General features: G+C 46.1%; 2 protein-coding genes across 3 annotated transcripts in view; both read right to left on the bottom strand.

The window, feature by feature from the left end:
* Positions 1-1716: 1716 nt before the first annotated feature.
* LOC121277305 (glyoxylate reductase/hydroxypyruvate reductase-like) lies at positions 1717-16274 on the bottom strand. Its single transcript, XM_041186592.1, has 9 exons — positions 16112-16274; positions 14966-15096; positions 14142-14214; positions 12291-12407; positions 12086-12174; positions 9805-9909; positions 8623-8758; positions 7095-7225; positions 1717-1865 (listed from the first exon to the last, which is right to left on the bottom strand). Exons 1-9 carry the CDS (start codon positions 16195-16197, stop codon positions 1744-1746), a joined length of 990 nt encoding a protein of 329 aa, XP_041042526.1. The 5' UTR covers positions 16198-16274; the 3' UTR covers positions 1717-1743.
* Positions 16275-23008: 6734 nt separating this feature from the next.
* Positions 23009-27814, bottom strand: part of LOC121277028 (glyoxylate reductase/hydroxypyruvate reductase-like) — a 43967-nt gene continuing 39161 nt past the window's right edge. For both annotated transcript variants that reach the window (XM_041185922.1, XM_041185921.1), the window contains 3 exons: positions 27057-27192; positions 23489-23619; positions 23009-23295 (listed from right to left, as the gene is read on the bottom strand). In XM_041185922.1, the coding sequence (XP_041041856.1) occupies positions 23174-23295; positions 23489-23619; positions 27057-27192 (389 nt within the window). In that variant the 3' untranslated portion in view covers positions 23009-23173. The remainder of the gene's footprint in view (positions 23296-23488; positions 23620-27056; positions 27193-27814) is intronic.

Raw genomic sequence — 27814 nt, 5'->3', positions numbered from 1 at the left:
AGTAAAATCGAAGGAGCGAGAAGCGCATACAATTTCATTGTGTCTTTCATATCCCTAAAGAACAAGTTTTAAAGTACAGTCATTTGTATGAGGCAAATTCAATAGCCAATTTGTGTATAACAGAGACTTGTATTCAGCAATGAGATGGATGACAAGTTCATCTGGTGGTATTGGTTGAGGAATATATGTTGAGCAGAACCCCATTGGCTCATTATGCATCTACCTCAATTGGCATACAGACTGCCCAATGTTTTAACCAAGCTTGGAACAAGTTTCAGTATAGGAACAGTAGTAGACCCCTCAAGCCCCATTCTGCCCTTCAATTAGATCGTGGCTGAGTGTAACTCAATTATGTTTACTCTTGCTCTATATCCTTTGATACCGTTACTGTATGAAATAGTATCAATCTAGATCTTGAAAATTTCACCTTAGTATCCACAGCTTTTGGGGGAAGGGATCTAAATTTCCACTATCATCTACCAGTGCAGATGTTTTCCAGACTCAATTATTCCAATACTTTCCTGATCAGCTTTCTGTCTTCCTATCTCCGTATACTTCAACTCATTCAAAATGCTGCCGCCCATATCCTGTCCCTACTAATCTAAAATGGCTCTCAATCCCATAACGTTTAAAATTTTCATTTTGTTTAAATCGCTTCATCACACTGCTCCATATCTCCGTTATCTACTGCAATCCCTGTCACCACATTCCACCTTTGCCCTACAATGGCTGGCTGTACCTCCAGTTGTCTAGCCCCTTGCTCTGGAATGCCCTTTACTTCCTTCATTAAAGACCTTCCTTAAAATAAATCACCTTGACAAAGCGTTTGGTCATCTGTCCAGTTATCTCCTACTTGGCTCAGTTTCCATCTTCTCCAGATAGGCTCAGATTCAAGCATGTGATGCACACATTTTTGAGGCACCCTATCATGAGGTGGAGATCACCTAGCCATTGATACAGTGATAAACATACATGATTTCTGCTGTAGAGATGGTACTTTTCAGAATTCTTATGTAGTTAGTAGGAAAGTTGTTTCTCTTTGGATAAACATAAACAGTCCCTGGAAAAGTTGGTCTCCTGGTTCAGGCTTGGATGGCGTCTTGTACCTTCTTATCTATACAGGTGTCGAGAGTAAAGGCTAACAAATGGAGAGATTATAATTGAAGTTTTATCGTGAAATGGTCAACCTCACTTGCTGCACTAGAACATATGTATGTGCACGTGACCATACAGCTTAATATGCTATGTGATACCAGAGCGTTTTAGATTCACCTTTTTAATGTTAACAGACTCACTCAGATGCTTACAGTACACATGGCTGCAATCTAGATGGTTACATCTGAAGTAGCCTTCCAAATCGTTTCTCTAATTTATAATAATTTGGAAGAAGAATAGTATCAACCATTTACCAATGGTCATAAGCAGATAACATCATAACACTTCAATCTTGCAACCCAGATTGTGCACGACTAGATGAATACATTAGTCACTTAATATATATGATGAAAAATATAAAATTAATAACTGTGATGGTCAGTAAAAGGAACGATCCTATATCTGGGTTAAAATCTTTACAAAATACCCATTCCATTCTTAGATTTCAATAACATTGAAACTCTTCAACATTTTAAACTCAATAAAAGCTATTGTTTAAACAGTAAAATAAATTCACACACTTAACTTCCTAATGCTTCACAGAGAAGATTTACAAACATGTGCATCAGTTAGAAAGTTTATTTCCAGTTACAATTTGAGTTCACTTGGCATTGGCTCTCCTTTGAGTCCAGCCAGGAGGTTGTTGGCTGTCAGCATAGACATGGTGTTTCTGGTCGCATAAGTGGCACTTCCAATGTGAGGCAGTATAACTGAAATGGAAACACATCACTAGATTAAGGTCCACACCAAGAAACATTTATGTGCTCCTGAACTTGTCATCTTTGGAAATTTAAAAGTGTTCCAAGTACAGAACGCTTCAGAATGTCTAAAGTTGTATGCAGCCTATAACAAACATGGGCAAGAGTGTCACATTCAGCATAAACCTGGTAGAAGTGGTAGATCTGAAGTGTTTAAAGAACAAAGCTGTATTTTTATAGCACCTTTCATGAACCACAGGACATCTGAAAAGATTTAAAGTCAATGAAGTACTTTTGACGTGTAGTCAACTGTTGTAACGTAGGTAACATGGCAGCCAATTTGCACAGCATTGTCCCACATATGGCGATGAGATAAGTGACCAGATAATCGGTTGTAGATGTTGATTGAGGGATAAATATTGGCCAAGACACTAGGAGAACTTCCCTTCTCTTTGAATAGTGCCGTGGGTCTTTTACATTATTAAAAGACAGCACTACCGAGTTCTGCACTTCAGAGTCAGCCCAGTTTACGTGCTCAATTATCAATCATGATAGGACCACCAGGCAAGGCAGGATCAAGAAGCGAGATTCTATTCTTTTATAGAATCTGCATCCAAGGATATTGAATATTGAAGGAAGTGAGAATGGAAATTGCAGAGGCACTGGCAATAATCTTTCAAATGTTTCCTGGATTTGGAGGAGATGCCAAAGGACTGGAGAATTACAAACATTATGCTCTTGTTCAAAAAAGGTTGTAAAGATCTGCTCTGCAATTACAGACCAATCAGTTTAACTTCAATGGTGGGGAACCTTCTGGAAACAATTATTCAGGATAGAATAAATAGTCACATGGAAAAATGTGGATCAATTTAGAAAAGTCAGCATAGATTTGTTAAAGGAAAATCGTGTCTAACTAACTTGCTGGAGTTTTTTTGAAGAGATAACAGAGATGGTTGATGAGGGCAAGGCCATTGATGTGGTGTATATGGTCTCCCAAAAGACGTTCGATACAGTGCCACACAACAGGCTTGTGAGGAAATTCGTAGGTCATGGAATAAAAGGGACGGTAGCAATGTGGATACAAAATTGCCTGAGGGATAGGAAACAGAGTAATGGTTAATGGGTATTTTTCAGGCTGGAAGGAGGTTTATAGTGGAGCTCCCCAGGGGTTGGTATTGGGACCCTTGCTCTTTCTGATTTATATAAATGACCTAGATCTCGTTGTGCGGGGGACAATTTCAAAGTTTGCAGATGACACAAAACTTGGGAGAATTATAAACTGTGAGGAGGACAGTGTAGAACTCAAAAGGACATTGGCAGCAGATGAAGTTCAACACGGAGAAGTGTGAGGTGATCCACTTTGGTACAAAGAACATGGAGAGGTAGTATAAAATAAAGGATACTATTCTAAAGGGTGTGCAGGAGCAGAGAGACCTGGGTGTATATGTACATAAGTCATTAAAGGTGGCAGGATAGATAGAGAGAGCTGTTTCTAAAGCATGCAGTATTCAAGGTTTCATTCATAGGGGCATAGAGTACAAGAGCAGGGATGTTATGATGGACTTACATAAGACACTGGTTAGATCTCAGCTGGAGTACTGTGTACAGTTCCTGGCGCCACACCATAGGAAAGATGTGAAGGCATTGGAGAGACTGCAGAGGAGGTTTATGAGAATGGTTCCAGGGATGAGACAGTTCAGTTCTGAGGAAAGATTGGAGAAGTTGGGACTGTTTTCCTTGGAGAGGAGAAGGCTAAGATGAGATTCGATGGAAGAAGTTTTCAAGATAATGAGGGGCCTGGACAGAGTAGATAGGGATAAACTGTTCCTGCTTGTAAATGGATCCAGAACCAGAGGGCACAGTTTTAAAGTATTTTGCAAAAGAAGCAAATATGAGGTGAGAAAAAACTTTTTCTCACAGCGAATAGTTAGGGTTTGGAATGCACTGTCTGGAAATGTGGTGGAGGCAAGTTCAAATGAGGCATTGAAAAGGGCATTGGATGATTATCTAAATAGAAACAGGTAAAAGGCAGGAGATTGGTACAAAGTTAAAATGCTCAGAATCAGTGCAGACATGATGGGCTGAATGGCCTCTTTTCTGCACTGTAATGATTCTATGATAGAAGGACCAGTCTTTATAAAATGGCCCTCTCCATGGGAGAGGAACTTTTTTTTGTTCCACCAGACCACCACAACCACTTCCACAGCCCTGAAACCTGCTCCACATTACCAGTAATTCCTGCTTGCATCTCTCCCCTTTTTTAAGGCCCAATTTTAAGTCGTTCAAATCAGCATCAACAAGATATTATGTGTCTCAAAATGGTGTTACAAGCAGATTTGGTGAAACAGAAAAATGTGGCAGGGTTTAAAAAGGGATTCCCTTCAGGAGGGGGGACACAAAGTTGTTCTGGGATCACAGGAGGAAAACTAATGTGGGATTTGGAATGGCAGGAAGATTGACCAATGGGCATCACCAGCCCAAAACATTACCAATAAAATAAAAAGGAACAACTGGAAATATTCAGGTCCATCAGTCAACATGTAGAAAGATTGATAAATGTCACTCTGGGTGCATAACCCTGCATCAGAATAAATTAGAGGTACAATCTAGAAAGGTCAATAACTTCAAAAACAGAATTACCTGGAAAAACTCAGCAGGTCTGGCAGCATCGGCGGAGAAGAAAAGAGTTGACGTTTCGAGTCCTCATGACCCTTCGACAGAACTTGAGTTCGAGTCCAAGAAAGAGTTGAAATATAAGCTGGTTTAAGGTGTGTGTGTGGGGGGCGGAGAGAGAGAGATAGGTGGAGTGGGGGTGTGGTTGTAGGGACAAACAAGCAGTGATAGAAGCAGATCATCAAAAGATGTCAACAACAATAGTACAAAAGAACACATAGGTGTTAAAGTTAAAGTTGGTGATATTATCTAAACGAATGTGCTAATTAAGAATGGATGGTAGGGCACTCAAGGTATAGCTCTAGTGGGGATGGGGAGAGCATAAAAGATGTAAAAAAATTTAAAATTTTTTTTTTTTTAAATATATAATGGAAATAGGTGGGAAAAGGAAAATCGATATAATTTATTGGAAAAAAAAGAAAAGGAAGGGGGAAACAGAAAGGGGGTGGGGATGGGGGAGGGAGCTCACGACCTAAAGTTGTTGAATTCAATATTCAGTCCGGATGGCTGTAAAGTGCCTAGTCAGAAGATGAGGTGTTGTTCCTCCAGTTTGTGTTGGGCTGGAGTCCTTACAGGAAGCGGGGTGTGAGGAGCTGTAGTCAAGATAGCTGTGGGAGTCGGTGGGTTTGTAACGGATATTGGTGGACAGTTTATCACCAGAGATTGAGACAGAGAGGTCAAGGAAGGGAAGGGAAGTGTCAGAGATGGACCATGTGAAAATCATTTTTTCCCATTCTCTCAGTTCCTTCGCCTCCGTCGCATCTGTTCCGATGATGCTACCTTCAAAAACAGTTCCTCTGACATGTCCTCCTTCTTCCTTAACCGAGGTTTTCCACCCACGGTCGTTGACAGGGCCCTCAACCGTGTCCGGCCCATCTCCCGCGCATCTGCCCTCATGCCTTCTCCTCCCTCCCAGAAACATGATAGGGTCCCCCTTGTCCTCACTTATCACCCCACCAGCCTCCACATTCAAAGGATCATCCTCCGCCATTTCTGCCAACTCCAGCATGATGCCACCACCAAACACATCTTTCCTTCACCCCCCCTATCGGCATTCCGTAGGGATCGCTCCCTCCGGGACACCCTGGTCCACTCCTCCATCACCCCCTACTCCTCAACCCCCTCCTTAGGCACCACCCCATGCCCACGCAAAAGATGCAACACCTGCCCCTTCACTTCCTCTCTCCTCACCGTCCAAGGACCCAAACACTCCTTTCAAGTGAAGCAGCATTTCACTTGCATTTCCCCCAACTTAGTCTACTGCATTCATTGCTCCCAATGTGGTCTCCTCTACATTGGAGAGACCAAACGTAAACTGGGCGACCGCTTTGCAGAACACCTGCGGTCTGTCCGCAAGAATCACCCAAACCTCCCTGTCGCTTGCCATTTTAACACTCCACCCTGCTCTCTTGCCCACATGTCTGTCCTTGGCTTGCTGCATTGTTCCAGTGAAGCCCAACGCAAACTGGAGGAACAACACCTCATCTTCCGACTAGGCACTTTACAGCCTTCCGGACTGAATATTGAATTCAACAACTTTAGGTCGTGAGCTCCCTCCCCCATCCCCACCCCCTTTCTGTTTCCCCCTTCCTTTTCTTTTTTTTCCAATAAATTATATCGATTTTCCTTTTCCCACCTATTTCCATTATATATTTAAAAAAAAAATTTAAAAAATTTTTTTTTCCATCTTTTATGCTCTCCCCATCCCCACTAGAGCTATACCTTGAGTGCCCTACCATCCATTCTTAATTAGCACATTCATTTAGGTAATATCACCAACTTTAACTTTAACACCTATGTGTTCTTTTGAACTATTGTTGTTGACATCTTTTGATGATCTGCTTCTATCACTGATGTTTGTCCCTACAACCACACCCCCACTCCACCTCTCTCTCTCTCTCTCTCCGCCCCCCACACACACACCTTAAACCAGCTTATATTTCAACTCTTTTTTGGACTCGAACTCAAGTTCTGTCGAAGGGTCATGAGGACTCGAAACGTCAACTCTTTTCTTCTCCGCCGATGCTGCCAGACCTGCTGAGTTTTTCCAGGTAATTCTGTTTTTGTTTTTGTTTTGGATTTCCAGCATCCGCAGTTTTTTTGTTTTTATATTAATTAAGGTCAATAACTTGTTTTCTCATTATATAAATGCTGGTTATCCTGCTGAGAGTTTTCTGACTTTATTTGAAAACATAACTGATTTAATTTATTCCACAGTCACAACTATCATTTCTTTTTTTAAACACTCTAGTTTCATCCTTTCTCACAAATTCACTCTCCTAAATGAACTTGGCTGATGTCCAGCATTTTCAGTTTTGATCTTCACCATGAAACCATAGGTGATTTTACTACTTAATTAATAATATCTAAATAAACAAAGTTTTTTTTGTATTTTGTGTGGATACAGTGAATAACTGAATCAAGATAGGTTTAGACAGTGAAACTGAAAAACTACCCACAGTTATAAAGGGATTTTTCTCATTAAATTGTTCCTGCAAAGTTTTTAACTATGCTTGATATGAGCTTTCCGTCCCTGCAGCTTCCATTAACCTGTTAATTATAACTTACTGCAGTTTTTCAGTGAGAGTAGAGGATGGTCTGTAGGTAATGGCTCAGGAACCGTAACGTCTAATCCCGCTGCAGCGATCTGACCAGTGGTTAGAGCTTGATAAAGATCATCCTGGTTCACCACAGCTCCTCTGCAGGACACAGAAATCATCAGAAACAGTGGACGCGTTTCAAGGAAACCCTTTATCGTAGCCATGTGGGAACTTCATTACTTTTTTGTAGGTTCAGTAACAGCTACACAATGGCTGAAATTGACAACTCAATTAATTGAGCAGCATGACGCTGTTGACATAAATGGAATTTTAACATTTGACTTAAATCAATCATTCTCTTTTCTCCCGCCAAGATGATGGCTGGCATAAAACCCCAGGGGCAACCTTCCATCCGTACCTTTCTGACAGACTGTCGAGTCTTTTAGACTATAGGCAACAGCTGATTTAGAATAGCAGTTTAGCGGTTCTGGTACGGTGCTAGCAACCTAGAGGTCACTGGGCTGGCAGCAGTGGAATCAGCTAGATTGCTGTAAAAAACAACTGGTTCATCATTGTCTTTTGGGGCAGTAGACCTGCCCCACCCCCCACCCACCCACCCTAAATGATGTGATGTAGTCATTATTCCAGTCCCACATTATATGCTTGGCTGTTAATGCACTCAGCAACTAGGGATGGGCAACAAGTAGGATCTTGTAAGTATCACCCACAATCCAGGAGCTTTAGTTAATCACAGTGTCCGTAAAGCCCAATGAACTTATTAAGCTCAGGTCAGCTCTTTAGCAGAAGAAACGCATTGTGCAGAAGGCATGTTTTTTAAAGGGTAAATCAGACAAAAGCCCAGATATTTAAAGAGGTATGGTCTTTTATGACAAGGATTTGGTAAACCTCCTGCTATATCTTAAGACCTAAAGACTGAAACTATACCGAAAAGAGTCATAGCATGCCAAGTGTGTTTGGCACAAGATGTTATTGCCAAACCTTTTACCTTAATGCTAAGCAGCTCCTTTATGGAAAGTAAGCTATTCCAAATACAAATATAGGAGTTGCTTTACAGAAAATGGCCGATGCTCATCTAGTTCACCTCCTAGTCACACAATGTATCAATGAGAGTTGCTGACTAATCATAGCTATTAATCTCCATTGATTAGTCCAGAACAGAGGAAGTCCCCATTGCTGGAGCTCTGGAACTCATGAGTCCAAAGTCATCTGTTTTTCCCAGTCGTGCTACACCTATCACATGTCCCAAATTACTCAAACTACACTTGACACATGTCATGTCCTAAATTAGTTAGTGTATTCCAAAATGTTATTTTCTGAAAGAAATCTATCTTAGTTGCATTTAAGTGAATCAATATCAACTGCTCTCACCAGTTCTCTCCAGGGAATATCTTCCACAATTGCCCACTTTCTCACTGAAATATTTTTTCCACAGATTAGTTTTGAATAGTTCCTATGAAAGTTAAATGTACACATGCCTAATTCTCCTGCATTTAGCTTTTGAAAAGAGAAAGGGACTGAGTTATGATGTCACCTACCTGCTCGTATTGATAAATATCGCTGTCTTCTTCATTTTTGAAAAGAGGTCGCAATTGCACATTCCTTTAGTTTGGGGACTGAAAGAACACGATATGATGATGAAGTCAGATTCTTCAGCTAGTGTATTCAGGGGCACTGCATGTAATAAGAACATACAGGTTGAGACTTCCTAGCGCCAAGGTGTAAACTGTTCACATTTGAAAAACTAAGGCAAGAGCAGCTGTGCTGACTATGGAAAAACTTTCAGTCTCCAAGTTTTGGGTAGAAAAAAGAGAGGGTGTTCTCACAGAGAGAGACAAAGGACTACAGCTAATATAGTCAGCAGAGAGGAACGGTGCCCTTTCTGTAAACTACCAAGCATCCAAGCAGAATGCGAGAGAGATGGTCTCTGGTTGAAGAGACACATCTCGTCGCATTCTAAGAAATCTGAAAGATTTGTGCTGGCAAGGCCAATTGGGGGGAAGCAAACCCACTGGAAACTTGTTCTGACTGTTGGACTGATTCTTATGAAAACTATTATTTTGCAGACAGCAAGACAAAGTATAACTGTGGCCTCGAGTAATTGGTTGTGTTAAAAGTTAAAAGGATACACTACTAAAAGGATACTTTTTCTGTAGTTTAGTGTACTAGTTGCCCGCTACATAAAGTTTGGTTGGTTTTCAGTTTGTTACAGTAAAAGTCTTAAAACTTGAAATCTGGTTGTGCGGTCCTTTCAGATGGTCACTGGGAATTCAAGTCACTTGTTTAAAGTTATTGGCATCTATGGGGATCGTAATTCAAGTTCCTGTGGGAGGAGGACATCAGGCTGTGTGAACTCATGGGTAACCATTATCACCTGGAACTTGCTTTTGGAGTTTGGGGTGAGGTGAAGGTAAGAATTTCAAATTGTCTACAAGATTCCTTTTTTTTGCATCAGAAAGCATTGGAATTAACAAAATGAGTAAATGCTTCTGGTAATTTACTAATCTAACAGTTGGAAACAACAAAATCTTGGGCATACAGAAGTGGGAAAGCCTCAAACGAAGAACAAAAGGCAGATCCATGACGGTTACAAGTATGGAAGGAAACTAATTTAATGTTGCAATTTTTCTCCAAATGGAATACAAAACTACAGCTGTGCTTGATAGGCATGATTTCTGAAAGGACAAGATCCTAAAAAGAATTTAAGATTGCCTTCTTACCATATTCACCCTGTATCTGGGAAGCAGCTTCAGGCCTAGGCTGACGTCCAGTGTAAAAGAATTTCTTTACTCCAAATGGCTTCAGACGCTGTGCAATTCCAAGGCCTAAAAAAAGCATCATGCTTAAAAAATTATAAGGTAAGTTCTGGCATTTATATAGTGACTTTCACATCCTTAGCATGTCACAATCAAAAACTTGCTTTTGAAGTGCAGTCACTGAAATGTAGGCAACCAGAGCAGTCAATTTGTGCATAGGACAATCTCACAAACAGCAAACGAGATAACTGACACATTAGTTTATTACTGATGTTGGTTGAGGGATAAATATTGGCCAGGACTTCAGCAACACTCCCTGCTCTTCAACAAAAAATGCCTTGCAATCTGTTTTGTCCACCTGAGGGGGCAAAAAGGGGTTTAAAGCTTCTTCCAAAAGTTGGCATCTCTGTAGTGTATCAGACTGCATTATCTGATTGAATCCTGGAGCAGAGTTTGAGCCCATGACCTTCTGAGTTAAATTAAGTTAAATGCAGCCCAGTTGATAAAGGTATTATGTGGAAATGTTCTTGATCGTATTGCTGACTCCCTGTATTGGTTTTTGAACTCAGCCATATCCACGCTGGGCAGGAAATAAAGTTCAAGTGAAAACTAGTGACTTCAGTCTGCTCCCAATCATTCCCTGCATCTGATTATGCAGTGGAATTGGCAGAGGCTATGGAAGAGGAAAGGCAACTGAAAGACAAGTATATCACAGAAGTACATATACACATCCTGTTTACACATTATGCTGAAAAATGGTGCATAGTGAAGTACACATTTTGTTGAAACATATGCAGCCCATCTAAAACAAAATTTGTTAAGAATTATTATGGGGTTCCTTCCTTATAGAATTTTCTCCTTATCACAGTGAAGAGTTACACCTGAAAGGTAAATGGCAAAACCACAAAATGTTGGAAATGCTCAGATCAAGCAGCATTTGACAAACAGTTATATCTGAACCATTAGCTAGCTATCTTCCTTTTTGTGCAGATGGTGAGTGACCTGCTGAATATTTCTAGTGTTTTCTGGTTTTGTTTCAAATTTTCAGCATCTGCAGTTCTTTGGGTTTTTATTTTCCTGAAGAAAGTTGACAGTTTCATTGCTCCATTGTACAGTTTCTCTTTTAAAATCCGTTTTTAGGTGGATGCCACATAAGTTAGAGGGTTAGCTGCAGCTCAGTTGATAGCCTCGCAGTCAAAAAGTTGTGGGTTCAAGCTCCTCTCCAGGACTTGCACACATAAATCAAAGCTGACACTCTAGTGCAGTACTGATGGAATACTGCTGGTGGTGCCATCTTTTGGATGAGACATTAAACCTAAGCTCTGCCTGGCCTCTTAGATGGATGCAAAAGATCCCATGGCACACTTTTGAAGAGGAGTAGGGGAATTTTCCCTGGTGGTTTAACGAAAGGTCATCTCCACCTGAAACATTAACTCTCTTTCTCTCCACAGATGCCGCGTAACCTGCTGAGTATTTCCAGCATGGGTTGTTATTTCAGATTTCCAACACTTGCAGTATTTTGCTTTTTTGTTAGTTCTCCCTTGTGTCCTGGTCAATATTTATCCCTCAGCCAATTTCACAAGATCAAATTCTTGGTTCACTATCACGTTGCTATTTGTGGGAGCTTGCTATGTGCAAATTGGCTGCCATGTTTCCTATACCACAACCGTGAATGTACTTAATTGGCTGTAAAGAACTTTGGGATTTCCTGTGGTCATTAAAGGTGCCATACAAATGCAAGTTTTTCTTTCTTTCTTTCTATCTGATTTGGAGGAAGACAGCAGAGGGAATTAATTGTGTTCATCACTGTCCCACTTTCTGCCTAAAACAAACATTCTACAAGCTGAAGGTAAGTGAAAAGAGTCTGTTATTTCTAAAATAACAGTTCAACTGGTGTACAATTTGTTCCCACCATCTAACTTGAACTAGCTGAAGACTATCATAAAATGAGCAATTTTACCATCTGTTCAAATTAAGGCACATCGCTTCTTTAACTATTAGTTATTTCTGCCTGAAATATAATTTGCATATGGTGAAGCAATCATGCCTTTAATCCATTTAAGTACCTTCAAGAGATACAAAAAATATCTTGATAATCGTGAAATGCATTTACTGAACTTTTGCAAAATGTTGTGTTGAAATTCAGCCTTTTTAAAGAAATCTTTTGTATATTCCACAAACACCAGCATCAGTTGAATCAATATTCTCTGAAAATTGCAGTTTTAATTTTTTTGAATGAATGTACCTATTCTTCCCAGTCCCACGATTCCCACAGTGCTTCCTGCCAGTCCATAGCCACACATCCAAAGTGGTTTCCAGCTGGTCCATCCTCCCCTGGAACAAACCAACAAAGTAGTGACACTCCCCTAAATTAACTGCTTAGAAATGTCACTGGTAAATGATAGTGAGATCTTCAAGTAACTCTGTGATTCTTGTACACATCACCCTACTTTTTCACTTCCTCAGTTGCCTCCATCAGTCGACGAGATGTTGCCAGGAGTAAGGCCACGGTGAGTTCGGCAGTGGCGTCAGTCAGGACATCAGGGGTGTAGCCCACTCGAATTCCCCTTCAAACACAGGAAAACATTTTTAAAATTGGCACTGGACAGTGAGATGGTGACAAGAGGACGTAAATTTAAGATAAGTAGAAAGGAATACAGAAAAAATTCTCTTTACACAGAGAGTAGTTCGAATGCCAAACAGTACATGATTTAATGTTGTTGAAGCAGAAACCAGGAATACTTTACAGAGAATTAGATAGTTTTAAGAGGAGGAACTTTAAAGGATATGTGGAGGAAGAAGGAGAATAGAATTAAACTGGGTGGAATTTTAAAGGAAAGGGCCAGTGAGCAGGAGAGCTGGAATGGAATAGGTGGGATATTAAAGGATATGGGGAATAAACTAGTGTTTGGGATTAGGTTGGATAAGATACTAAAAGACAGGCAGAGTGAGCAGGGGAGATGAGAAAGTAGCTGATGAGAAAGTGATCAGAGAGAACCTATCAGTTAGAGACAGAGAACGACCTCAAGAGGTAATCCCTATGACATGGCCACCAAACACCTAGACTTTCTTTATTTAGACAGATGAGGTGTATCTCTCTATCAAGTACTCATCTTCCCCGCAGCATTAAACCATGTGACATTCCCAAGTCCCATGCTGACAACCTTAATTGATTTGCTGAATGAATTTCCCAATTTTGTATCAAATTGGGGCAGTTTTTGCTCTTATACTATGAGTGCCAGAAGTTGCAGGGATCTTTTTACCTTTGAAACCTCTACACCTGGTCGGTCAACCCTGGTAACTGGGCTTAAAGTCAGTCCAATCTCTTGGGATTAAAGTTTCATTTCACAACCGGCACCAAGGATTCCTGGTCAAAAGAGTTTGAACAGGTTCATTTGGGTGCAGGCGCACAACACTGAACTGCCTCACTTTAGAAATAATTAGCAATTTCGCTCTGGGAAGTCAAAGGATATTGGTGCATGATAATGGGAAATGTGACATATGCAACAGACAGTGTACATCTGAGGCTGCTGTACTGCAGTAGGTGGAGGGAGCTTCAGTCTGTGTGCTACCTGTCCTGAGAGCATCTGATAAAATAGTGTAGCAACAGCAATAGTCTTCATCAAACTTGTGCTGTAGCTCCTACAGGAGTGTTTGGTGGGACAGTGTAGCGGGTGCTTTACTGTGTTTAACCCATGCAGAGATTGTGTTCCGTACCGACATTGTACATCCAAGAAAAAAAAATGTCATAAAGACAGGAACCTCGTCTCCTGTAAATCTAAGCAGGTTTGAGACCAGCTTCTGGAGATGAACAGAGTATTTTCTAGCTGACTGTGCACTCAAGAGTCCCAGTAATTCATCAGCTCTTACAAGCCTGTGTAAACTGGCAGAAATTCTGGAGTCTCAATTTGAATCACTGACAGCAATTTGTTCCTTAACTCACAAAATCAATGGCCGAGTATAACAGAAGGGCACAATTTATTGATTCTGGTACTAGATGAGTAACCCAAAGATCACAAGTTCAAGTCTCAACGTCGCAAGTTGTGAAAATGAAACAATTAATTTGGACGCCAGCAAGGTCCATTAAACCCATGAATGGGTATGGATGTCCTTCAAGGGAGTGTGAATCAGCCCCTGCCCTCTATTCCTCTCACCGGCCCGACATGACTTGGTCTGGCCTACACGTGACTCCAGTAACACTATGTGGTTAGCTCTTAATGCCCTCAGAGCAACTCAGGATGTGCAATAATATGGACATGTCCACACCCCAAGAGTAAAAAAAGCATTAAAATAGATTTTACCGTTTCTTAATTTCTCCCAGAGAGAGATGGTCAAATCCAACGGATAGTGTGCTGATAACTTTCAAGCTTGGTCCTGAAACAGAACAAGAACAAACAAGTTCCTTCAAAAACAAGCATTACTTTAAACCAGCATAGAACATCTTTGGCTCCATGAATTGGCCCGGCAAAGAACTGGCTGCACCCAGTCGCTGGGGATAAGGAAGTCCAAGCATGAGTAAATGTCAACTCATTTGCAGCATTTTATCAGCAAATCCTTACAGTTAAAGCCTGGAACAATCCCTTCAACGTAACCCCTCCATTTTAAATCCAGCTCTTTATCTTTTGCTGTGCTCCCACATTGAAGGGGTTGGTTCGCTGCCTTTTCATTCATGTGAAAGGACACTTAACGGTCAGCAACAAGACACACGATAAATGAACCGGAGTCAGAAAAATGCCAAACATCTTCCATTCAGGATTACTCTGTTTGCAGCCAGTCAAAGGAGTGGCACCAATATGATGGAGGTCAGATCTCTCCTCATGGTGCAGCCAACAGGAACCATCTTCTCATTGTGAATTCTCTCTGCCTAGATCAAAGTCTTACGTCGCTTCTAAATCTGTTTTCTTGCTGGGATGGAAAGAATGATCCTGCCGCACACTATCTCTAAACAGAAAGGAAGAGATGTACAGGAAGGATATTCTCTCTCATCTCCCACCACTGCTGGCAGGTTGCAGATATTTGTGGTCAATTATGTGGCTGCTAGGTTTACACAATAAAACACTGCTCTCACTAGCCAGCTCCTCTATTAAATCATAAGGTTAGTTGTGACAAAATGTCGGTAGTATACCTGCTGCTTGTAAAACCTCATCATCGATCTTGTCCGATAACATACAGTACAGGCCATGTGCTCCTGCAATTCCTTTCAGCAACTCTTCCTGAGGAACTGGTTCATCAGAGTCCCATTGCTGAATATTGCAACTGAAACACAACAAAACCTGTCACAACTGACATATCCTCACAGTTAAATTTAAGTCCCACATTAAGCTCCAAGATGCTGTACTGGGCAAAATAAAGCACATTTTGAAGAAACACCATTTAGAAAAGGCTGGCTAGAACCACAAGTTGAATACGAGTAAACTCATTAAAAAAATTACCTAAACTTGTGACATTGTCTGAGTATTGCTGCTGTTCATTTGCACCCAGAGTGGAAGAGGGAGATAGGGAGTCAGCAAGATGCAGGCATCACATTAAGGATATAAAATGATATCTGTGGTTATGACTATGTGAAGATCAACTCAGGACAGTTCCTTTTGCTCCTTAGGTCATGGAGAATCAATGGTGTGTGGGCTAATGGAATATCATCTACATCTCACAAATGCACAGACTTGATGCTAACAACTCAAATGTTAAGGGACGCTCATCGATGCTCCAATTGGGATAGAGATTGTAATCTGAATGCCTCATCACACTCCCTTGTTACTATTGGAATAGAGGTCAAAATTGTCAGAATTAGGAGTTTAAGTTAAATCAAGAATATTTCCCCACCATTTAAAACTAATGACAGTGGTTAGAAGAATTTTTTTTTATGTAGAGGTTTGTTAGGATGTGGAAGACTCAACCAAAAACAGTGCTACAACAAAATCCATAAGGACTTTAAAAAGGTAATTTGACTACAAAGAGCAAGGGACTAGGACCAAGGTGATATCTGTTTCAGAGAGTCAGCTTAGGCCTGATGGACTCCTTCTCTACAACTACAATTCAATCAGGTTAGTTAAGTGATTTGAACAATTAAACTTTGGTGCAAACTTTATTAGGAATTGTACAGAGTTTGCAGAATGTTCATTAATTCAATGATTTGAGCATGAAAAGTGTGTCAGAGTTAACTTTGCTCCAGGAGCTGTTATAAATATGGTGTCTATTAGCTTCAAGCTGACTTGTTAAGATACGGCCCGGAGCGCCACCGATTGACGCGATAAAGCGGACGGTTACTCACATTCCGGACTCGGACAAAACCTTCAGCCCCTCCTTGGGAATCCGGCGGGTCACGAACACTTTCATCAGCTGCTGAGCGGCCTTCATCCCCTAAAGAACCAAGCGAGTCCCGGGCCTCGATCCAGCGGCGGTGGAGACCGGGTCCAGGCGTACCCAGCACTGCCACCTACCGGGAGGGAAAGACGCTGCAGGGGGAGGGGGGGGAGGGGCAGGGGATAGGAGTGGGGGCTGGAAGGAGGGAGGGAGGAGAGGGGGTGAGAGTTGGGTGGCAGGTGGGGGGGTAAATGCGAGGGGGGAGGGTAGAGGGTTAGAGGAGGAGGAGGGGAGGAGAGAGGGGGTTAGGGGGAAGGAGGGGAGGAGGTGGGGGGACAGCGGGGTTTGGGGGGAAGGAAGGGGGACAGGGGGGGTTGGGGGGAAGGGAGGGGGGTGAGGGAGTTTTGTAGGGGGGGGAAGGAGGTGGGGGAGCGGGGGGTTGGGGGGGGATAAGAGGGGGTTTTGGGGGGAAGGAGAGGGGGTGAGGGGGTTTGGGGGGAAGGAGAGGGGGTGAGGGGGTTTGGGGGAAGGAGAGGGGGTGAGGGGGTTTGGGGGAAGGAGAGGGGGTGAGGGGGTTTGGGGGAAGGAGAGGGGGGACGGGGGTTTGGGGGGAAGGAGAGGGGGGACGGGGGTTTGGGGGGAAGGAGAGGGGGGAAGGAGAGGGGGGACTGGGGTTTGGGGGGAAGGAGAGGGGGGACTGGAGTTTGGGGGGAAGGAGAGGGGGACGGGGGTTTGGGGGGAAGGAGAGGGGGGAAGGAGAGGGGGGAAGGAGAGGGGGGACGGGGGTTTGGGGGGAAGGAGAGGGGGGACGGGGGTTTGGGGGGAAGGAGAGGGGGAGGGGGTTTGGGGGGGAAGGAGAGGGGGGACGGGGGTTTGGGGGGAAGGAGAGGGGGAGGGGGTTTGGGGGGGAAGGAGAGGGGGACGGGGGTTTGGGGAGGACGGGGGTTTGGGGGGGACGGGGGTTTGGGGGGGGACGGGGGTTTGGGGGGGTGGGGGGTTTAGGGGGGGTGGGGGGTTTGGGGGGAGGAGGGGGGAGAGGGGGGTTTGGGGGGAAGGAGAGGGGGGCAGGAGAGCGGGGTTTGGGGGGGAAGGAGAGGGGGGTGAGGGGGGTTTGGGGGGGGAAGGAGAGGGGGGTGAGGGGGGTTTGGGGGGGGGGAAGGAGAGGGGGGTGAGGGGGGTTTGGGGGGGGGAAGGAGAGGGGGGTGAGGGGGGTTTGGGGGGGGGGAAGGAGAGGGGGGTGAGGGGGGTTTGGGGGGGGGAAGGAGAGGGGGGTGAGGGGGGTTTGGGGGGGGGGAAGGAGAGGGGGGTGAGGGGGGTTTGGGGGGGGGAAGGAGAGGGGGGTGAGGGGGGTTTGGGGGGAAGGAGAGGGGGGTGAGGGGGGTTTGAGGGGGGAAGGAGAGGGGGGTGAGGGGGGTTTGAGGGGGGAAGGAGAGGGGGGTGAGGGGGGTTTGAGGGGGGAAGGAGAGGGGGATGAGGGGGGTTTGAGGGGGGAAGGAGAGGGGGATGAGGGGGGTTTGGGGGGGAAGGAGAGGGGGGTTTGGGGGGGAAGGAGAGGGGGGTGAGGGGGGTTTGGGGGGGAAGGAGAGGGGGGTGAGGGGGGTTTGGGGGGAAGGAGGGGGGGTGAAGGGGGTTTGGGGGGGGAAGGAGAGGGGGGTGAGGGGGGTTTGGGGGGGAAGGAGAGGGGGGTTTGGGGGGGAAGGAGAGGGGGGTGAGGGGGGTTTGGGGGGAAGGAGGGGGGGTGAAGGGGGTTTGGGGGGGGAAGGAGAGGGGGGTGAGGGGGGTTTGAGGGGGGAAGGAGAGGGGAGAGGGGGGTTTGAGGGGGGAAGGAGAGGGGGGTTTGAGGGGGGTTTGAGGGGGGAAGGAGAGGGGAGAGGGGGGTTTGAGGGGGGAAGGAGAGGGGGGTTTGGGGGGAAGGAGAGGGGAGAGGGGGGTTTGGGGGGAAGGAGAGGGGGGTTTGGGGGGAAGGAGAGGGGGGTTTGGGGGGAAGGAGAGGGGGGTTTGGGGGGAAGGAAAGGGGGGGCAGGAGAGCGGGGTTTGGGGGGGAAGGAGAGGGAGTGAGGGGGGTTTGGGGGGGAAGGAGAGGGAGTGAGGGGGGTTTGGGGGGGAAGGAGAGGGGGTGAGGGGGTTTGGGGGGAAGGAGAGGGGGGATGGGGGTTTGGGGGGAAGGAGAGAGGGGAGGGGGGTTTGGGGGGAAGGGGGGGTGAGGGGGTTTGGGGGGGAAGGAGAGGGGGGTGAGGGGGGTTTGGGGGGGGAAGGAGAGGGGGGTGAGGGGGGTTTGGGGGGGGAAGGAGAGGGGGGGTTTGGGGGGGGAAGGAAAGGGGGGTTTGGGGGGGGAAGGAGAGGGGGGTGAGGGGGGGGGGAGGAGAGGGGGGTGAGGGGGGGGGAGGAGAGGGGGGTGAGGGGGGGGGAGGAGAGGGGGGTGAGGGGGGGGGAAGGAGAGGGGGGTGAGGGGGGCGGAAGGAGAGGGGGGTGAGGGGGGAAGGAGAGGGGGGTGAGGGGGGTTTGGGGGAAGGAGAGGGGGGTGAGGGGGGTTTGGGGGGGAAGGAGAGGGGAGTTTGGGGGGGAAGGAGAGGGGAGTTTGGGGGGGAAGGAGAGGGGAGTTTGGGGGGGAAGGAGAGGGGAGTTTGGAGGGGAAGGAGGGGGAGAGGGGGGTTTGGAGGGGAAGGAGGGGGAGAGGGGGGTTTGGAGGGGAAGGAGGGGGAGAGGGGGGTTTGGAGGGGAAGGAGGGGGAGAGGGGGGTTTGGAGGGGAAGGAGGAGGGGAAGGAGGGGGAGAGGGGTGTTTGGAGGGGAAGGAGGGGGGGAAGGAGGGGGAGAGGGGGGTTTGGAGGGGAAGGAGGGGGGGAAGGAGGGGGGGAAGGAGTGGGGGAGAGGGCTGTGAGGGGGGTTGGGGGGGAAGGAGGGGGGGAAGGAGTGGGGGGAGAGGGCTGTGAGGGGGGTTTGGGGGGAAGGAGGGGAGTGGGGTGGGGGAGGGGAGTGGGGTGGGGGAGGGGAGTGGGGTGGGGGAGGGGAGTGGGGTGGGGGAGGGGAGTGGGGTGGGGGAGGGGCTTTGGGGGGGAAGGAGGGATGGAGGGGAGAGGGGGTTTTGGGGGGGAGAGGGCTGTGAGGGGGGTTTGGTGGGGGGAAGGAGGGGGGAGAGGGCTGTGAGGTGGGTTTGGGGGGAAAGGAGGGGGGAGAGGGCTGTGAGGGGTGTTTGGGGGGGAAAGGAGGGGGGGAGAGGGCTGTGAGGGGGGTTTGGGGGAAGGATGGGGGAGAGGGGGGTTTGGGGGGAAGGAGGGGGGAGGGGCTTTGGAGGGAGGGGGTGGGGGGTTGTGGAGGAGGGGGTTGTGGAGGAGGGGGAGTGGGGGTTGGGGAGGAGGAGGTGGTGTTGGTGAGGGGGGGTTGGAGAGGAGGGGGAGGGGGTTGTGGAGTGGGGTTTGGGGAGGAGGGGGAGGGTGGGTTGGGGAGGAGGGGTTGGGGAGGAGGGGGAGGGGGGTTGTGGAGTGGGGGTTGGGGAAGAGGGGGAGGGTGGGTTGGGGAGGAGGGGGAGGTGGTGTTGGGGAGGAGGGGGAGGTGGTGTTGGGGAGGGGGGTTGTGGAGTGGGGTTTGGGGAGGAGGGGGAGGGGGTTGGGGAGGGGATTGGGGGGAGTGGGAGGGGGGTTGGGGAGGAGGAGAGGTGGTTTGGGGAGGGGGGTTGTGGAGTGGGGTTTGGGGGAGGGAGGGCGGGTTGGGGAGGAGGTGGAGGGGGTTGGGGGGAGTGGGAGGGGGGTTGGGGAGGAGGAGAGGTGGTTTGGGGAGGGGGGTTGGGGAGGAGGAGAGGTGGTTTGGGGAGGGGGGTTGGGGAGGAGGAGAGGTGGTTTGGGGAGGGGGGTTGGGAGGAGGAGAGGTGGTTTGGGGAGGAGGGGGAGGGGGATTGGGGAGGAGGAGAGATGGTCTGGGGAGGGAGGGGGCGTTGGGAGGGTGTTGGCGAATGGGGGGAGTTATGGAGGGGGGTTGGGGGGGATGAAACATTTAAGTTATGAAGAGAGGTTGGATAGGTTTGGGTTGTTTTCGTTGGGGCAGAGAAGACTGAGGGGTGATCTGATCGAGGTGTACAAGATTATGAGGGGCATGGACAGGGTGGATAAGGAGCAGCTGTTCCCCTTAGTTGAAGGGTCAGTCACGAGGGGATGAAAGTTCAAGGTGAGGATCAGGAGGTTTAGGGGGGATGTGAGGCAGAGAGAGAGTGCCCATGGCGCCAGCAGTCAGAGGACTGCAGGGGACCAGGCACATGCTCAGTCAATGCCTCTGGAGTCGTCCACGACACAGCAAGCGCAGGAAATGCGGCCGGGTGTGTGGGGGCATCTATTGGAGATACCTGAGGCTATGCTTGGCTTGGTGTCCATGGTGGAGGAGTCTACGCAGAAAATTGCCGAAACAATGAGCCTCATGGCCGAGCGCCATGCATCCTCCATGGAGAGAGTGGTGACTCTTGTGGAGAGGCTCCTCCAGGAGACACATCAGGCTCCACGGGTCAGAGGACAGCCGCCAAGATCATCTTGGCCAACAGGACAGCAGAGTGAGCAGGCTGTCTCAGATGCTACTCCCAGTGAGGGGTCAGCACCAAGACATTGCACCCAAAAACATAAACATAAGGCACCTTAGGCACAGCACGGGTTTATCACTGGTGCTTTTGTGTTGGCCCACAATGAGGTCTTTATGAGTTGGTGTGATTTCTAACACCTTTGTCATTTTGTTTCATTAAGTTTCTTTGGTTGTAATATTAAATTCAGATATGTCACCATGGCTGAGGGTGCCTCTTTTCTTCTGCAGGTGGATGCTTTCCAAAAATGTTATGAGTGTTTTGTGGGACATTCAACTTTATTAACAAGGCCCTTAGTTAATGTTCTTAAGCAGACAGATTTTGCACTCAGGTATCAAGTATGGAGCCGACAGCCCAGGCTTGTCCTGGAGGTCCATATGTGGTGTGCTAGCTGAAGGTTCGTTGGATTAAAGCCTCCCGGGAGTCCCTGCCACCCTGGAGTTTGCCCAGGTCAGTGTCTGCCCCCTCAGCGTTTCCCTGTGCGGCTGATCCTCGGACTCACTGCTGGACTCCTCGTGTGCAGCCACAGCCGCCACGTCAACATCTTCATCATCCACTGCGTCCCCCCTTTCCAGCGTCAGATTGTGGAGAGGCAGCATCCAACCACTCACAGTGACACACGATCTGGGGGGTACTGGAGTGCGCCCCCTGAGCAGTCCAGGCATCTCAAGCACATCTTAAGAAGACCAATGGCTCTCTCCACCACAGCCCTTGTGGAGCCGTGGCTCCTACTGTACCGCTACTCAGCTTCTGTTCTTGGATGGTGTACAGGTACCATAAGCCACCTTCTGAGGGGATAGCTCTTGTCACCCAGCAGCCATTCATCAAGCCGGGCTGGAGCACTGAAGAGCCGCGGCATCTGGGAGTGTCTGAGGGTGTAGGTGTCATGGGAGCTGCTTGGGTACCTTGCACAGACTTGTAGAATCAGAATCCGTGTGATCACACACTATCTGCACGTCCATGGAGTGGAAGCCCTTCCTGTTGACAAAGGCACTGGGCTCACCTGCTGGCGCCTTGGTGGCCACATGTGTACAGTCTATTGCACCCTGGGTGCAGGGGAAACCAGCAATGACCGCAAAGCCTCTGGCTCGCTGCGTCTAGCTTGCCTGGTCCCAACGGTAGACTATGAAGGTCAATTATTTCCCTGAATAAAGCGTCTATAATCTGCTTGACACAAGTGTGGACAGCTGATTGGGAGACACCGCAAAGATCACCTACTAACCCCTGGAAGGAGACAGAGGCCTAGAAGTTGAGGGCAGCTGTGACCTTTAGTGCCGCTGGCATGGGGTGTCCACCCACACAGTTAGCGGAGATCTCAGGGCCTATCATCTGACAGATATAGTTGACTGTCTCCCTTGAGAGACGGAGCCTCCTTTAGCAGCACTGCAACTCAGACATATTAAGGTAGCTGCTTCGTCGCCTGTAAACCCTGGCAGCAGGATAGTGACGTCTTCTGCGGCCCCTTCTGCCTTGGACTGCCTCTTGACTCTGCAGCCCTTGTGCCTGAGCCTGACCTCCGAAAGGTGGCTCCCCTGGAGGCTGAACGTGCACTCCTGACCTCCTCCACCTACTAGCCCTCCCTTCCTCCTCAGAGGAGATGCCTCCAGTGGAGAGTTCAGCTTCCATTCCCAGGCTAAGGGAAGGCTTCCTGAAACATGCAGGCCCAAAAAAGATTTCTCATTGCAGAGTACTGACCTGAAGGTTGTGAGTCCAGACCAAGCAGCTGGTTTGTGTTTTGAGGTATTGCAGATCACACAGGCAAGTATCAGTAACTTTGAAAAATCAATATTTGACAGAGCACACTTGCGACCCCATTGAGCCCTCTTACCCACCCGTTAATGAGGTTTATACAAATGTGTCCCATCCGTCTGCCCATTGCACCCGTTCACTGACCTGAAGATTGCATGGGCATCAAAAAATCACCATCGATTGGTGCCTCAAGGGCCTTAAGTGGCCGGTTAATTAATGGCGGGCATGTATCAAAGATCACGCGCGCCTACCCGACAAAATATCGCGATGGCGCACGGTGATGTCGGGACCTTCAACTGACATCACTGCGCATCATTTTACGCGTGGGCGTGCGGGGCCTGTCCCCGCATGGCGATGGAAAAATTCTGCCCCATATTTACCTGTGAAAAAGACTAATTACTCACTGGAGGCCAGCGGTTTAAAATTTGAGTGAAAATTTTGCTCCTAACAATCTTTCCCTGCGTTCAAACAAAAAGAAAAGATGCAAAAGTAGATTTTGAATCTGATTTCAAAGATTTTAGTAACTGTTCTATAGAGATAAATGACTCACTTTAGAGTTTATGAGCAGTTCCAACTTTATTAGATGCAAGGTTCATTTCTTTGAAACAGCTGAACAAGACTTTCCACTTCTCTGATCATACAACTAATCAGGGTTGTATTAAGTTTCAGGTCATGGGCTCTACGATAGAAGTCACCCCATAGCTAGGGCACAACCTCCCACCTCACAGGATCAGCTCCTTTGGCATCGGTTCATCTTTGAGGCCTGCCAGGAGGTTATTGACAGTCAACAGAGCCATGGCAGTGCGAGTGGCGATGGTGGCACTTGCGACATGTGGCAGAATAACTGGAAGTACAACGTAAAATAAACCATTTCTTAGATATAGACCGTGACTCACTTCAAGCTATTTACAAACTGAACATCAGGGATGAAATTGGACTGTAAGTGGTAGTATATACTTTATGTTGCAACATAGCAAAATCTAAATTACATAAGGCATTAAAGAACAGCAAGTTATTTTTCCAATATTGTAACTTACCACAGTTTTTCATTGCAAAGAGAGGATGGTCGGTGGGTAATGGCTCAGGAACCGTGACATCCAATCCTGCTGCACCGATCTGACCAGTAATCAGAGCCTGATAAAGATCATCCTGGTTCACCACAGCTCCTCTGTGGAAGAAAAGAAGACTGTAAACATTCAGCAGATCTTAGATGTTTTCCTAAGCAATGCAAACAGCATCTGAATTAGAAAACGGATCACTCTTATTCCACAGTCTACAGGCTTAAACTCTGATTACTTCTGAGACAGTGCCAGATTTGTTTTAAATTTTCTGTTGGTTAAAGGTTGCCCAAAAGCAGAACCCCTGGGTTTACCACTGATGTTCTCACCAGCCTCTGGTTTCCCATTAATTTATAAAACTGAAAATACTGTTGGCCATTTTTATGGCTTTATTTACAATTTCAGAATTATGTATTTCAGTCATTAGGTCACTCTTTTAATTCACATCCCTTGGCGTCTTTTCATAAATTGTATGGTCCCACTCAATGTTTTTCCTCCCAAAATGTTAATTGCATACTTATCCACATTTAAAATTGAGATAGCCATTAATATGGAAGACTTGACATCAGTGGGGTGTAAGTTAGGTTGTGACCCATCACATTTTCAGCGCTGGTCAAAATGGTGGTCAGCAGGAATCAGCTTGCAAATTTGAATTTACAGCTCCAACCGCCTCCAGATGGCAAAATCCAGCCCTAAGTGTTTCCCCACCACTGGTTTATAGCGGTGTTGGTTGTCCAATAGAAATTTTAGCCACATGCACCACTTTTAGTATAAAATGCCTTATGTGCAAAACAGGGGAGGTGATGGCATAGTAGTATTGTCACTAGACTAGTATTCTAGAGACCCAGGGTAATGCTCTGGAGACCCGGGTTTGAGCCCCATCATGGCAGATGGTGAAATTTGAATTAAATAAAAATTAAAAGTCTGATGATGGCCACAAAACCATTGCCAATTGTAGCAAAAACCCATCTGGTTCACTAATGCCCTTTAGGGAAGGAAATCTGCCACCCTTACCTAGTCTGGCCTACATGTGACTCCAGACCCACAGCAATATGGTTGACTCTTAAAAATGCCCTCTGAACAAGGGCAATTAGGGGTGGGCAATAAATGCTGGCCTAGGCACCCACATCCCATGAACAAATTAAAAAAAAGGCAAATGTACCTCGTGTGTATATTTACTCAACAAATATCTATCACCATTTACCATTTATCACCAAGGAAGTAAAGTGCACAACTTGCACACTTTGCTTTTAATCCTATAGTTTTACCAATAAATGCAGAAAAAAGTTAAAGATCACATGCATATGCTATGCAAATATGACTATTTAGATCACATGCCCAACAACAGTAAATACAAAATGAGTACTAGACACCAATCAGCAATGCCATTAGTCACATCTGAATTCACAATTGGTCACATGTGGCTAACTATTAGATAACACCTCTCTATAGTGACTTGTTCTAGCTATTCTTCCCTTTGAATAGAAGTGGTTTAACTGTTTTCTCAGACAGCATACCTCACTCATTTCATAAGAATTTAGCTGTTGTGGGAAGTAGGCAGGTGGAGAGTTGTTGTTGATGTAGAGTAGGGGAAGCTTTACGCTGAACGAGATTGAGCTGTAGGTAACCTGGAATCATTATTACTGTTATAGGATGGAAAAAAGTAGGGAATGTTGTATTTTTCAACCTGAAATCACACATTTTGACAATGCAAATTTCACTCACTGTTGGGCCTAATGAAGCCTGAGTAAGTTTTACATAGAACAGCATCTTAAAGCACAAAATTAGGCCATTTGGCTCATCATGCCTTTTTGAAAGAGTTATCTAATTAGTCTCATTCCCAGGCTCCTCCATTGCTCTGCAAGTGTTTCTTTTCAAGTACTTATTGAATTCCCTTTTTGAAATTACTAATGAATCTGCTTTCATCACCTTTTCTGATAACATATTCCAGATGATAATAACTCTCTGACTAACAAAAATTTCCTCATTCCACCAACCTCCCTCCATACCACACCCTCCCCCCACCTACCCACCACAGTTCTTTTGCCAATTATCTTCAATCTGTGTCCTCCTCTGGTTACCAACTGCCTTGCCAGTGGAAACAGCTTCTCCATATTCCATCAAAACCTCTCAATTTTGAACACCTCTATTAAAATAGCCACTTGTGTTAATAGCACAGGTTGGTTCCTGTTCTTCTACCAGCTATAGCCATAACCCAAGTTAGCTCCTCTCTCCATTAGCAACGGCGGTACCAACTGAGATGGATTTCCTGGTTATTTCCATCCAAACTGTAAACATAATTTATTTCTTTTGTTATTTGCAAACAAGGTACCAGGTAGGGTTAGCCCAACTGTCACTGTCTGCTATAACTAGTTTGCGACTCTTAATTAATTAATTTATTTCTAGTCCTGTTAACAGCTTAGGTTAGCTTTCCTGCTACTGTGAAAGCACATTGCAGAGCAAAGTGCTAACTGTGATAAAGGAGAGGAATTTAATTCCCAACATGGTAATTGGTTTCCATTCATTTCTCACCCATGGGTCAACTTATATTAATTAATTTATAAGAAGGTTGCCTAAATTGGGACTTGAGTTTATGACTTCCACTGATCTGCAGGAGAGCAGACAGTAGAAGGTGAGTAATTCCCTGATAGACTCTACTGATTTGGTCCACCGATCTGTCAAATATGGAGCCAGAGCCTGTATGGCAGCCATTTGAGCTTCCATCAATGTTGCAATGGCTGGTGATGCTGACTTCCTTTTTGAGGGCCTGGCTGCATTGTCTGTGGAAGATGCCATACTTTCCAAGGGAAACTGCAAAATTCTGATAATGGGAGAGATGACATCACTCAGGCTGGAAGAAGACTCCTTCATACTTTCAGCCAAGGTGCTGAAACTTCTTGGCAGGCCTTCAGCCAGGTACAACTGCTTGTTTTCTTTTCTTGGCTGATTCCCTGAAATCCTCATCTTTGTCAATTCAGAGTTGGGAGACGGCCTCAATCTCCAAGAAGCTGTCTCCTGGGCTCTCCCATGACCTGCTACTGCTCTTTCATGCTGGGTGCAGACCCTTGTGCATTACCAGCTAACTCTTCTGGAGTGGAACTGTGTGTTGGAGGTTGTAACGGTGCATCCTCAGGAAGTGTGCCTTCTTCCAAACTGCCTTCAGCAAGGTCTAAGTGCTGAGAAGTACCTGTTGCACTGTGTTCAATGTAATCCAAAAGTGAACCCGTGCATTATATTGAGTCAAAGAAACAGCAGTCTAGCATACAGGCAAGTAGCCCCCCATACTATTATAATATATTTTATCAATATAATTGAAGGACAAGCTACAGAGAACAGAATACCCTGTTTGAGAACCTTTCTGTTCATAGGCAATGTTGGATAGCCATTTCTAGTTGGTAAAACACTAAAGTAAACACCTAAAAATACATAAGTTTTTTTAAAAAATGTGCATGGAGGTAAATTCTCAGCCAGTCCTTTACTCAGTATACTGGACTAAAAATAAAATCCCATCTGAAAACACCTCAGTAAACCAGTATCCATGTCTTACCTGCTGGTGTTGATAAATACTGCCGTCTTTTTCATTTTTGAAAATAAATCTTTGTTGCACAAACCGTTAGTCTCAGGAGTCAAAGCACAGTGCACTGTCACAAAGTCCGATTGCTCAGCCAGTTTATCCAGGGGCACTGCGGTGGAGGAGTCAACATCAGTACTTCTATTGGCCTAAAACAACTGAACTTTCCATTTTCAACTCCATCTTAGTCTGATTACTGGAATGAAGGCTCAGCCTTCAGGTCCAGTGGTTGTGTACTTGTCGAATATAGCTTCGTTCATAATTTACTAATTAACTGATTTACACATCTTCCAGAAAATGCCACTGCACAAAACTTAAACCACACGATGCTCATTTATCCCCTTTTCTGTGGCTTTTCTTCCACCCACAAAGCCTCATTCACTTGGGGTTTTCCAAAATCCAAGCGTTGAGGATTTGAAATGTGGCCCGATTGGGTACTGAAAATGTATACGATAGTAGTCTTCAAAGGGAAAGTGGATAAATACTTGAGGAAGAAAAATTGCTGGGATATCAGAAAAGAGCAAGAAAATGGGACTAACTGGATTTCTCTTCGAAAGACTTGGTACAGACTCAATCGGCAGGATTTTACTGGGCCATTTAGAGTGAGGTTGGAAAATGTGGAATGGCAGGGGTTTGCGTGCACATTGTCTTCCCACCACCATGCCATCTTGTCAATGGTGGCCAATTAAGGACCTCTTCCTGCCTCCCTTGGCATTTTGCCAGCGGTTGGGAGT

Source organism: Carcharodon carcharias, chromosome 4 (genome assembly GCF_017639515.1).
Source record: "Carcharodon carcharias isolate sCarCar2 chromosome 4, sCarCar2.pri, whole genome shotgun sequence".
Taxonomy (NCBI): Eukaryota; Metazoa; Chordata; class Chondrichthyes; order Lamniformes; family Lamnidae; genus Carcharodon; species Carcharodon carcharias.
This window is presented reverse-complemented; position numbering and strand designations above follow the sequence as displayed.